This window comes from Octodon degus, unplaced genomic scaffold (assembly GCF_000260255.1).
Source record: "Octodon degus isolate 3935 unplaced genomic scaffold, OctDeg1.0 scaffold00192, whole genome shotgun sequence".
NCBI classification, from domain to species: domain Eukaryota; kingdom Metazoa; phylum Chordata; class Mammalia; order Rodentia; family Octodontidae; genus Octodon; species Octodon degus.
The window spans coordinates 1,733,804-1,745,449 of NW_004524768.1; the positions used below are offsets into that span (position 1 = coordinate 1,733,804).

Consider the following 11,646-nt stretch of genomic DNA (forward strand, 5'->3'; position numbering starts at 1 on the left):
GTGTATTATTTGTTGAAACTGTACTTCCAATTTGATTTGAAACTGTCTCATTGCTATCTGTTTATCAATAAAACTTTGAAAAAAAAGAAAAGAAAAAAAAAAAGAAATGCTTCTGAAAGTGGAAAGAATGATGGGAAAGTGTGTTAGAAGAGAAAAGAGGAATGTTGAGGGGTACTAACGACATGGTGTCTTTTACTGTAATAAAGTTTTAAAGTTCAAACACTCATCATGGTTTTCGATCACCACTTGTACACCTGCTGTTTGTCATTCTCTTCCTCAGCCACCTTCCAGCCAGTAAGACCTGCTGGGGCCAGGTCCCTGCCACACACCCCAGCCCTCATTTGCTGCCTCCATGTCTTATTCTATGACTCTTCCATTGGTGTCTTCACCTGACCAAGGCACAGGGAACGTTCTCTCACCTGCTCCCCACACGGGACTCCCACCAGTCATCACACACCCAGGTGCCTGTGAAAATGCAGGTTCTGATTCCATATGGTGAGTCGGTGCTGGGCCTGAGGTTCTGCATTTCTGCCAAGCACCGAAGGGAAGAGAAGGCAGCTGATCTTGGCTTGCACTGAGCAGGAAGTCCTATAGAGAGCATCATTGGGGGTGGGGGTGGTACTGTGACAACCCTAACCACCAAGGGGACAAGGATGGGCCAGTCAGGGCTGCACCAGCATCGAGAGCTATGCAGAGTGGATGTCCTGCCCTAAGCACCACTGCTCCTGTCACATTATTCCTGGAAGTCTTCCAAGACTGCAGGGCTGGAAATGTCCTCAAGGACGGGCCCTGGGTGTCCCTCCGAGTTTACATGTGCTTATGCATCTGTAAGCAGGCAAACAGCCACGCTCTGCACAGCATGCGCTGACGAGGCTGCCTAAAGCACCGAACGCCACAGGGAAAGTCACTATTTCTACTTCTGCTAGGAAAAGTGGGGGTGGGGAGGAAGTGGAACACAGTGACCTGAATTTACTGAGCATGTGGCTGTACCCCACACCCCAGGGAGCTCTTCCATTGTGACCCTACGTTCTACTCATAGGATGGCAGGGTCAACAAAAGGTGGGGCCTAGCAGATAGCAGTTAGAATGCCAGCTCCTTTGTTAGCTGTGTGACTTCGGGCAGGTCATCTAGTTGCAGAAAACTCAGTTTGCCACGTGTGAAGTGGAGCTGGGTATCACAACTGCCCCGCTGTCGGTGCCCTGAGGCCAGTTCTCTTCTCTGCGGTTAGTCACTCAGGCTGCCCTATCACGTGGGCACCAAGCCCTTCAAGACCATCTGCGAGGCCTGCCTGATTCCTCAGGAGCTGGACTTCAATGGGAGAGGGTCCAGGCCCCTAGCCGCTGGAGCTGTGTTGGCATGCAGAAACCTGCCGGCAGCCTTGCAGTTCTGAGCGGCTCTGCAATAAGCTCTGCATTTCTGTTCTGGGTGTGATATGCACTTTAGCCACAGGATGTCACCCTGTGACCACTTCCCAGACAGGTTCCATGCGGCTTGGGGCTCCTTAAGGTTTCTGAAATCTTCCCTTACTTGATGATTTTACACTTTTTCTTTTTTCAGTACTGGAAATTGAACCCAGGGCCTTGGCACTGAGCTAAGTCCTCAGACCATCCTGTATTTTGAGACAGAATCTTGCTACGTCACTAAGTTGCCCAAGCTGGCTCCAGCTTCCAATCCTCCCACCTTAGGCTCATGATCTTGTCCTAGGAAAAGTTTTTCAGAGAATTTCACTCTTCCCTCTTAATTATGACCAGGAACTCCGGAGCCAGCAAGATGGGTGGAGTTTACAGTACTCAACTTTGTTGTTGCCCGGCAGTACGACCCTGGTCGAGTTGCTTAGCCATTCTGAGCCCATTTCTTCATGTGCAAAATGGTGATAATCGCATTTACCCAGCAGATCTGTTGCAGGGTTATGTAATGTTCTTCAAGCGCTTAGCACAGTGCCTGGCATGCTGGCATATAGCAAAGAAAGGCCAGTCAAGCAAATAAGATGATGATGGTCATGCCAGTAGTGATGGCGGTGATGATGGAACATGCCCAGTCCCAGCCATCTCAAATGGATGAGGGCCAAACATCAAAAGTTAAGTCAAGGCTCAAAGTAAGGCTGAATCTATTTAACGCCGTTGACTTCCTAGGGTTTCCCCATGTACTCTGCACAGTGGGAGCAGGTGTCATAATGCACGGCTGCAATTCACCCCTGCAAAGTAGACCTTTTCCTCAAGAAGGAAGTAGAAGATAGTCTTGCTCACAACTCTGCGCTGCAGGGTGGAGGGCGCATTTCCAGGGCTCCTGGCCAGCTCACATGCAGGTCAGAGTCCCTGCTGCTGGACCCTGGCGGAGGGCATGGAAGTCTGACCCAGTCACATGAGGACCATCTTCTGAATGTGGATACGCCTGTCACTCGGCCACAGGAACAGGCCCAAGTCAAGTGGCGCACAGACATCTGGCTGCTGGGTCTACTGCCATACTGACCCAAGTCATCAGGCACAGTGGCCTGAGCAGGAGTCAGCTGGGCAGGGTCCTCTAGTGTTAAAGTACTTTGTACACACAACGTCTCGGTTGGCATTACAAAACATCAAGTTGTAGAACATTTAAATACAGACAAACATAGTGAGGCAAATAAGCAACCTCATCACTTTCAGCTATGACCACTGTTTCTATTTTGATACTTCTTACAGCTACATTCATACACACTAAAGAATCTTGCAAATTTTGAATTGCACAACTTTCTAGCTTGATTTCTTTAGTCACATAATAAAGAGTTACGGTGCCATGGATTGCTCTTTGAAGTACTTTTTTTGGGTCGCATAATGTTTCATTTCTGGCTTCACAGTTATTCTGGTAACACTAGTCTAAGGTGTTTAAAGTTAAAAAAATTTGGGTTCTAATTTTACACTGCTATAAGAAATGTTGCAATAAACATTTGTCATGTGTGCGTGCAAAGTCCTTCTTTAGAAGAGCTTAATAAAAGTGGATTGAGTGAATCAGCAAGCAGGAACTCTTCATACTTTAAATCATACACTGGGCTAGGAATGTATAGTTCAGTGGTAGAGTGCATACCCTGTGTGCAAGGCTTTGAGCTCAATCCATAGTCCTACAAAACAAAACAAAACAAAACAAAACAAAACAAAACCCAAAAGCATTTTTGTTCAAGTTGGGCATGGTAGCACGTAGCAGGAATCCCAGCACTCTGGGAAGCTGAGGCAGGAGAATTATAACTTTGAATTCCATTTGAGCAATTTAGCAACTTAGCATGATCCTGTCTTCAAAACAACAACAAAAAAGTATGCCCCCATTCCCCCCAAAAAAATCCAGCTGGAGATGTAGCACAGTATGAAGGTCCTGGCTTCAATCTCCAATACCACAAAATAAATAAATACAATCTTTTAAATACAAAAGGTCAATGTGAGTGAGTAGCTGAGTATGACCCAGTCATACCAACTTTGAGTATGACTTTGGTAAGTTCACCCTTCAGTGCCGCACTGCCTCTTTGTTGCAGGTGGTACTAATACATGTTCTCTTACTTGTCTTTCAAAACAAAATGAAGTTTAGAATCTCTGTGGTTTGATTATTCTGTCCTGTGTGCTATATTAATGATTTCAGAAGAGTAGCTACAGTACCTTAGCATACTTTCTTACAAAGGAAAGTTCACCCTAAATTTAAAGACTTTGGATTCAGGCAAGAGCTCCCTGTGCCTGCAGACTGAGTGTGACATCACGGCATGCCTAGGATGACACAGAGAATGCTTATCATCCGTTCTTGCCAGGCAGCACTAGCAAGTCAGATCTGAATATATGAGTTACTGCAGACCATGTCTGCCCAGCCAAACCGCAGGGAGCCATGATGTGACCAGGAATAACTTTTGGAAAACTTCTATAAGATGCATGAAGGGCAAAGATGGGGAAGCCGAGGCTCAGAGACTCGGTCTCATAGCCAGACCAGAAAGCCAGAAGCCCTATGGCTTCTTGCGAGTTTTCAGCAACATGCAGTGTTATTCTAAGTGTTTGCATGAAGCATTCCTTGCTGTTGATGGAGAAGGGATCAAAGGCACAGCGACATGCAGCCCTCCCTTGATGTTCCAGGCTTCCCTGCGCTAATGATACCCTCATGCTGTGCGCTGCACATCCCCAAATAACTTCCTTCCAGAAAGCTCTGTCCACGGATGTCCAGCTTTGCTGTCCCAGGGTTTCCTTTCCTAGTTTCCTGTTTCCTGTCTCAGCTGTCATCAGGAGCATCCTCCACCTGCAGATACTCATTTCATGATGGAGGAGTAACACAGTTTCGAGGACAGGAGGTCAGAGCAGCCCAGAAAGACTGTCTTTCGGGGCCTGGGATGCATTTTTGAGGCTGCTGCTGGGTTTTGAGTAATAGCAATGTGTCTTGCATAAAGATCAGGTTCCTCTTTTGAGTTAATGTAAAATTATGTTCTGGGAGTCACTGCTGACTGTTTTATTATAGAGGAGTTTTTGGGGGGCCAGGGAGGTGGCTCAGTAGAATAAGTGATTCCCTGGCAAGCACAAGGGTCTGAGTTCAATCCCCAGTTCCACAAAAAAAAAAAAAAAAAAAAAAAAAAAAAAAAAAAAAAAAAAAAAAAAAGAAAGAAAGAAAGAAAGAAAGAAAGAAAGAAAACAAAAACATCAACAACAAAAAACCCCCAACATTCTTCTCAAAGCACAAGAACTGGGGCTGTGGAGATAGCTCAGTAGTCTAAGTGCCTGCCTAGGCAAGTGCAAGGGCTCGGGTCAGATCCCCAGTACCACATGCTGTGCCAGCCCCAGCCCAGGCATGCTAAGCTGGCTACCAAGACAGCATGGCAGCACATGCCTGTAATTCCAGCGCTGAGCAGGCTGAAATAGGAGGATCACTACAAGTCTGAGCTGTGTAGTGAGACCCTGTACCAAATACATACAATTACAAATAAAAAATAAAAAAGCACAAGCATCCAAGGGAACTTGTTCTATCTGGGAAAAAAAGGCTGGATAAGGCTGGCAGGGATGGGATGGGAGAGTGACAGTGACTCAGAATGATTTGGAAAGGAGCCAACCCAGAGTGCTGCGAAGAGCCCTCTTCTACCCTAGCAGATATGTTTTGTAGGATCTGGGACACAAATGATGCTGAATTTCTTTGACTCCATTGGTAGGAAACAGACCCCTTTATTGTGAGTTTTACACTTCAGTTCCTTTCCAAAGATTGCAGATAGAATCTGTCCCCTGAATTATTAAAATTCAGAGAAAGCCTAAAGGTACAGCCCCCCGCAGGTGGCATCACATTGCCCCTGATTTGCTGCTCAATGTAGGATGAGTCACTTGTGCAATGCAGGAGATAGGTAGATGACATCAATGAGCAAAGTCCCCAGTGTGGTGGTGGGAGGGGGGCGTGTCTCACTGGATGGTAGCTTCTAGTTTGCTGAACCCTGCGTGCCCCATCCCCTGGGACGGTGACCATGGAGGCACCACAGACTCTAGGCACATGGTAGCCCAATCATTCTGGTTGCCAAGAGAAGTTAAACATCCATATTTTTTCTGAGACTGCTACACAGGTGGCCGTAATTAGCAGCCTCCCACAAATGCAGCTTGGGAGAGCCATGGTCAAGCAGCCAGGCAGTAGGGCATTTGGCTAGTGTTATTGGTGCGTCATCCTCATCTGAAGTCTTCGAGAAGCCACTGGGCACTCCTTACCTAGAGTGTGACGGGCACATGGGACACGGAGCCACCCAGGTCCGCAGCTTAGGCATTTGTCTGAACTGCAGTGGTTGTGGGTCTGACTGTAGGCCAATTCTGTCCCTTGGTACAACTGTCCTTTCTTGAGGGGGTACTTTGGACCCACTGGGACTGACACAATAGAGCCATATCCTTTGTCAGAAAGTAGTTTCCTGTAACTGAATACCTCAGACCTGTGAGCAAAGTACAGGGCCCCAGGGGCTGTCAATCACCCGGGCAGCTCCAGACTGGCTGCCGCCCCTCCCCCACCCGCATCCCGGCCTTCCCAGCCTGGCCTCCTCTGGGGGCAGGGCCCTGTTTCCTCTGGCCTGGCCTGTGGGCAGATTTCTGGTGTTATAAATCGGAGGGATGCTCGGATATCTGATAAGTCTTGATTTCCACATTTCCTGGGAACCTGGAACTAATACATTTTAAGAAGAATAACAAAAGCCATATCTAAGTTCCAATCACTTCAACATGTATTTTATTCAATTAAAGAGCAAGAGTATTTTATACGCTACTGAGAAAGAAAGAAAGAAAGAAAGAAAGAAAGAAAGAAAGAAAGAAAAAGAAAGAAAGAAAGGAAATATCGGTAAACACATCGAGCATCCTGCCCCGTCTCCTGCTTTTGAGACACCCTGGGTCTCAGCTGCCCCTCAGCTGCCTGGAAGCAAAAGCAAACTTGTGGAAGCGCGGGCGATGCAGGACGAGTAGTCTCCTCCCCCAGGAGCCGGTGGGGTGGGGGGCACAAAGCGAGGGCGTTGGCAACCTCCGGACACACGAAGGAGGTTCAGAAGTGCGCGGCCCACCTGAGGAAAGCCCGAGTGAATGCCCTCATTTTCGCCCCAGGCTTGAAGGCTTCCAGAGAACCCACGCGATCACCAAATGTCCAGGTCTCTCCAAGAAAAAGGGAAAGCCAGCGCGCACTTCCCTCCTCACAGGGTACCGCATCAGCATCGGTGGGTGAGCCGAGCGCATCTCGGCTGTACCAACGGTCAGATGCCAGCAATCTCCCAAGCTCTCTTCCACTTTTATTACTGTATAACTAGAAAACAACCTTTATAACGCATAATACTGTAAAATCGCAGAAGACATAAGCTTTTACCCCGTCAGCCCAGGGTGGAAATTCGTGCCCCAGGGAGCCCTGCTACTCCCGACCTTGTTCTGCAGGCTTGACTCTGAGTCGTATTCGTTCGCTTTGTGGACTCCGCATTGCTGCGCAACTCTGCTCCGGGGGTCCCAGGACAAGTCCCTCGAGCTGCGGTGAAACTGTGTGGGGGCAGGTGAGTTGAGGAGATCAGGATCTGTTCCGCCAGCCTGTAGGTGGCGCCCAGGGAAAGGGATTCTCCAACTGAGTTCCCCAAACTCGCGCAGTCGAAGCCAGAGCCGTGGTTTTCCGGTTCGACAGCATCATGCTCCTTGCAACTCGCGGGGCTGTTTGCACCCGTGCAAAGGGCTGGTGATTCGAATCTCAGGAAGATGAGGCGGGCCAGGGCACACGCACCCGGGGTCAGGGACGGCAAGCGGCCTCGATGCCCACGCGCCAGGCAACCCGGTGACCCCCAGCGCACCGCGGGCCCTGCCCACCCCATCCAGTGGCAGGTGGACAGTGTTGCTAGGCAGAGAAAGCCTTGATTGTCTCCCCTGCAAACTGCCACACGCCAGACCTCCGCTATTGTGTGCCCCCATAGAAATGCAAACGAGCCGCGTGTCCCGGCAGCAATCTGCTTGTCCTCACCCCCACCCGCTCGCCTCCGGCGGGTGGTGGGTGCGTTCGAGCAGTCCTACGCCCACCTTGCAGGGCTCAAGGCCGCGCGGGAGGCCAGGGTCGGCTGCAAGACTGTGTTGATTGGCTTTTGTACTGCTGCATGCTTTTACTTTAATTGTCGGTTTCAGTGCAACAGCTCCAAAAACTTTAAATTAAAAGGAAAAGAAAAATAGCAAGGAAACTGTAAAAATAAATGCAAAGCAAGATTCTTTTACAGTTTGCAATGTGCGTTTCATAAATTGCGGTGTATTAGCAAACAAGGGTTTCTTTCTTCCTTTTTTTTTTTTTTTTTTCTTTAGCTTTCCTTTTAAGGACTTAAAAAAAAAAAAGGCGAGATGAAATCTGCAGGCTCCAGTCTGCCTGGTAACACCCCGACAAAGCGGCAGATTTTAGGTATTGTCACCCCCCCTCCCTTCGGCTCAGCCCTCCCCACGTGGCCTTCTGGCACGAGCCCTAGGTCTGCCGTCTCATTTACATCAGAAAGCAGGCGCCGGCCAATGGGAGCGCAGCCTTTCGCCAGCTGGCGGTGCCGAACTTGCCGGCCTACATAAGGAAGGCGCGTCAGTGCAGTGTTCACTCGCTGGCGGTGGGTGCGCCGGGCTGGGGAAGCTGGTGTAAGCGTTTGCGTTCGAGTTTCCTTTGCGCTCGTGACTTTGGATAACTTGCAGCTCATCAACCGCACCATGACTCTGGAAGAAGTCCGCGGGCAGGACACAGTTCCGGAAAGCACGGCTAGGTGAGCGTCCGAATTCATAACTTGTGGTGCTAAGGGGTGGAAGCCCTTGGGGTGTGAGCCGAGCACTGGAGCCGGCAGAGTTTAGGCGTCGTACCGGGGCTGTGCAGCCAGGGGTGCACTCTTGGGGTTGGACAGCCTGAGTGCCAGCCCTCAATCAGGACTGGGGAACCAGAGGCAAGGGTGCGGACCCCGGGTGCTGGCCAGACAGCAGGTTGGAGTTAGGGATCGTTGTCTGGGGGCTGCCACTCATGGCGCGGCTCTTTACAGGATGCAGGGAGCCGGGAAAGCGCTGCACGAGCTGCTGCTATCGGCTCAGCGCCAGGGCTGTCTCACTGCCGGCGTCTACGAGTCAGCCAAAGTCCTGAACGTGTGAGTATAGACGCGGCTTGGGCTGGATGAGATGACTAGGACTGGGAGGTGAGGGGGAGGGAGACTCAGGGCTGCACTGAGACCGTGGCGTGCGGACCCTGACCTTGTGGTTCTCCTTTTCCGTGCAGGGACCCTGACAATGTGACCTTCTGCGTGCTGGCCGCAGACGAGGAGGACGAGGGTGATATCGCGCTGCAGATCCACTTCACGTTGATCCAGGCGTTCTGCTGCGAGAATGACATAGACATCGTGCGAGTGGGCGACGTGCAGAGGCTGGCAGCGATCGTGGGCGCTGGCGACGAGGGGGCTGCGCCGGGCGACCTGCACTGCATCCTCATTTCGGTGAGTGCCGCCTCCGCCCCCTCCGCGGTGTCTCCCCCGAACCGGCTTGGATCGCGACCGTCCTGACTCACCCCGTGCTGTGCTTTCCTGGCAGAACCCCAATGAGGACGCGTGGAAGGACCCAGCCTTGGAGAAGCTTAGCCTGTTCTGCGAGGAGAGTCGCAGCGTCAACGACTGGGTACCTAGCATCACACTTCCGGAGTGACCGCCCCGGCTGGAGCCTTGGTCTGATCGAGGACGGAGTGACGCCCCGGGGCGCCTAGCGCGCTGCTGGCTCTGTTGAAGGGCCCTCCGAGGACACCCGAGTGCGGCGTGGAGCCTGGCAGGCGGAGGCCTGGAGAGTGAGGAGCGGGCCTCCCCAGGAGGGCCTGGGCCAAGGCAGGGCAGGCTGGCCCAAGCCAAGGACTCTGCGAGTGTCCGGAGTGGCTGCTGGCTCAGGAAGGCGAGGTGGGGACGTTGGCCCTCAGGGCCGGGAAGGACAGACTGGCTGGGTAGGCATGACTCAGCACCTGCGCTCCTCCTGAGGTGGGGAGGGCCGGCCAGGCCTTCTGGACTTGGTTCAGCCGTTGGAGCCTGACAGACTTCGCAGGCTGCTCTGCTTTTCCAAAAGGGATCCGGGCAATGTTTCGTTTTCTAAAGGATATTGTCAATGAAGCGTTGATTATTACAATAAACTTGTTGAAACAAACTTAGGCTTTTTACTGAGGGTAGGGGATCCTTATGTCAAGGAGGTGGTGACAGATGTTTCAGATGATTGTTGGGACTCCCTGGAGTTGGTGGCACCTGTTCACATCTTTCTGCTGCGCAAGAATTGCAGGCTCCTTGAGTTGGTCGTGGGGGAGGGGACGCGCTCTGGAGCGTTAGGGTAAACTTGAGCCTGACTCCTGTTGCTCTTCTTTTAGGAAGATTTGAAACTTGCAAGACAGAGGCATACTTGAGATAAGGTGTCCCCGGTAGCTCAAGGCTTGCAATCCAATCCGATGACTGTGACCTCTGCCACCGTACCTCCCCTCCCCCTCCGGTCCCGCCCCTCCCCTCCGACAGCTGCTTATCTGAACAGCTTGCAGGAGGCCAGAGCCTTCCTACACAATGCGTGCTGCCTTCTGCAGCCCTGCCCTTTGTGGTCCCTGAGGATGGGGGCAGGCTGCTGCACAGGGACTTTCTCTTCTTAATTGCTCTGACAAAGCCATGCAACAAAGGTATTAATATCAAATATGACACCAAGACTGCGTTCAAAGTGTGAATCATCGTTTTGTCATGGCTGCGATAGAACTTACAAGGTCTGAGCAAAAACTGGAAGGCAGCTTCTATATAAATAGGCGTGAGCAATTTTGAGTGGGGCTGGCATCTGCCATCTCTTATTCTGAGTGTCATCTGCCCACATCAGCGTGAAAGAGGATTTGCTTCTATTCACAATTCCTTTTAAAGACTTACAGGAAAGAAAAAATTAAGTCGAGGCTGTCTTTAGGAAAGATCCAGGGGAAAATGTCCTTAGTGCATTGGTCTTTTTTTATTAGGGCTGTATGTGTTGATTTCACGCCCTGTGCCTGGCTATAAGTAGCTGCTTTGTGGCAGGGGATGTGCACGTGGGGATTGCATGCTGTCAGCCCGCTGCCCAGCAGCCAGAGCCTTCGGGAAAGGCGGGGTGGAGTGCTGTTTTTCTAAGAAGGACATTCTGCTGATTTATCAGCAGTCCTTGGAGCTGGCTGCTTTGCCTGGTTGAGTGCCACTTTTAAATTTCTCTCCAAATTGTCCAAGCATTTGCAAGACAACAGGAAAACCATAGGAGCTTAATTACTCTGCCAGTAAAGAAAGCATCCTGTTTCCCATTTATTAGCTCTTAAAAACATTTACTCTTCCATGAGGCAGAAGCCCAATGAAATAATTCAACTGTGTTTGTGCACAACTTTAATGTTTAACCTCTTTGCTGTCTCGAATCTTGAATTTTCTTTACTGGAGTCTTGTGGGGGGTGAGTTCTGGCAAAAGGACCATTTGCCATCACATGCTGTAATAAAACACAAAGGGCATAATGACTTTAAAATGTACCCTTAAATGAGTAAATTCAGCAGAACATTGAACAAAGCAGGCCGCCAGATTTTCCTCCCAGCCAGGCACTTGGAGAATATTGAATTGGCAGCCCATAAGAAACTTGGCTTCCCCTGGCTGGAGATTAATGCACAGCCACCTGTTGGAGCTCCAGGAGCTGGGAGATTCTGCAGAGGGAAGAAGATGCGGGGAAAGGGTGTGTGTGTGTGTGTGTGTGTGTGTGTGTGTGCGCATGTGTTGAAAGTATGTTCCTGTCTCCCCTTTCCTTGTCTCCTTTCTTTGTTTTTGGTGAATGCACATTTATATATTTAAATGAAATAATCAAGGCAGCAAATACAACACCTCTTTATAAATATATCACTGCACTGAAGGCCTCCCACTGCCCTTGGCACATATGCGCCTCTGTCCATGCCGACTGTCATGTGCAGATTGAGGCAACTGTACAGACAGCTGTGTGCGATGCCGGCCTCTAGAAAGTGATGAATAAATGTGAGTGGCAGTGATACTTTAAAATTAATGAAAATATTTGCTCAACACCACATAATCCCATGTGGATTAGCAGATTTTGAAATTGAGAGTCTAGTTTCAGAATCAACATGTACCTGCTGGGTTAGGCTTCCAGGTACTGGAGTCCTTGCTGGCTGGTAGGCTGAATTAGGAAAGAAGGCTATTTTCATGAGAAATGGCA

At 50.2% G+C, this 11,646-nt stretch overlaps 1 protein-coding gene across 1 annotated transcript; it reads left to right on the plus strand.

Moving 5' to 3' along the window:
* The first annotated feature begins 8,019 nt into the window (after positions 1-8,019).
* On the plus strand, positions 8,020-9,599 carry Gadd45g (growth arrest and DNA damage inducible gamma). The gene is made up of 4 exons (XM_004644093.2): positions 8,020-8,200; positions 8,468-8,569; positions 8,698-8,911; positions 9,006-9,599. Exons 1-4 carry the CDS (start codon positions 8,148-8,150, stop codon positions 9,114-9,116), a joined length of 480 nt encoding a protein of 159 aa, XP_004644150.1. The 5' UTR covers positions 8,020-8,147; the 3' UTR covers positions 9,117-9,599.
* Positions 9,600-11,646: the final 2,047 nt, after the last annotated feature.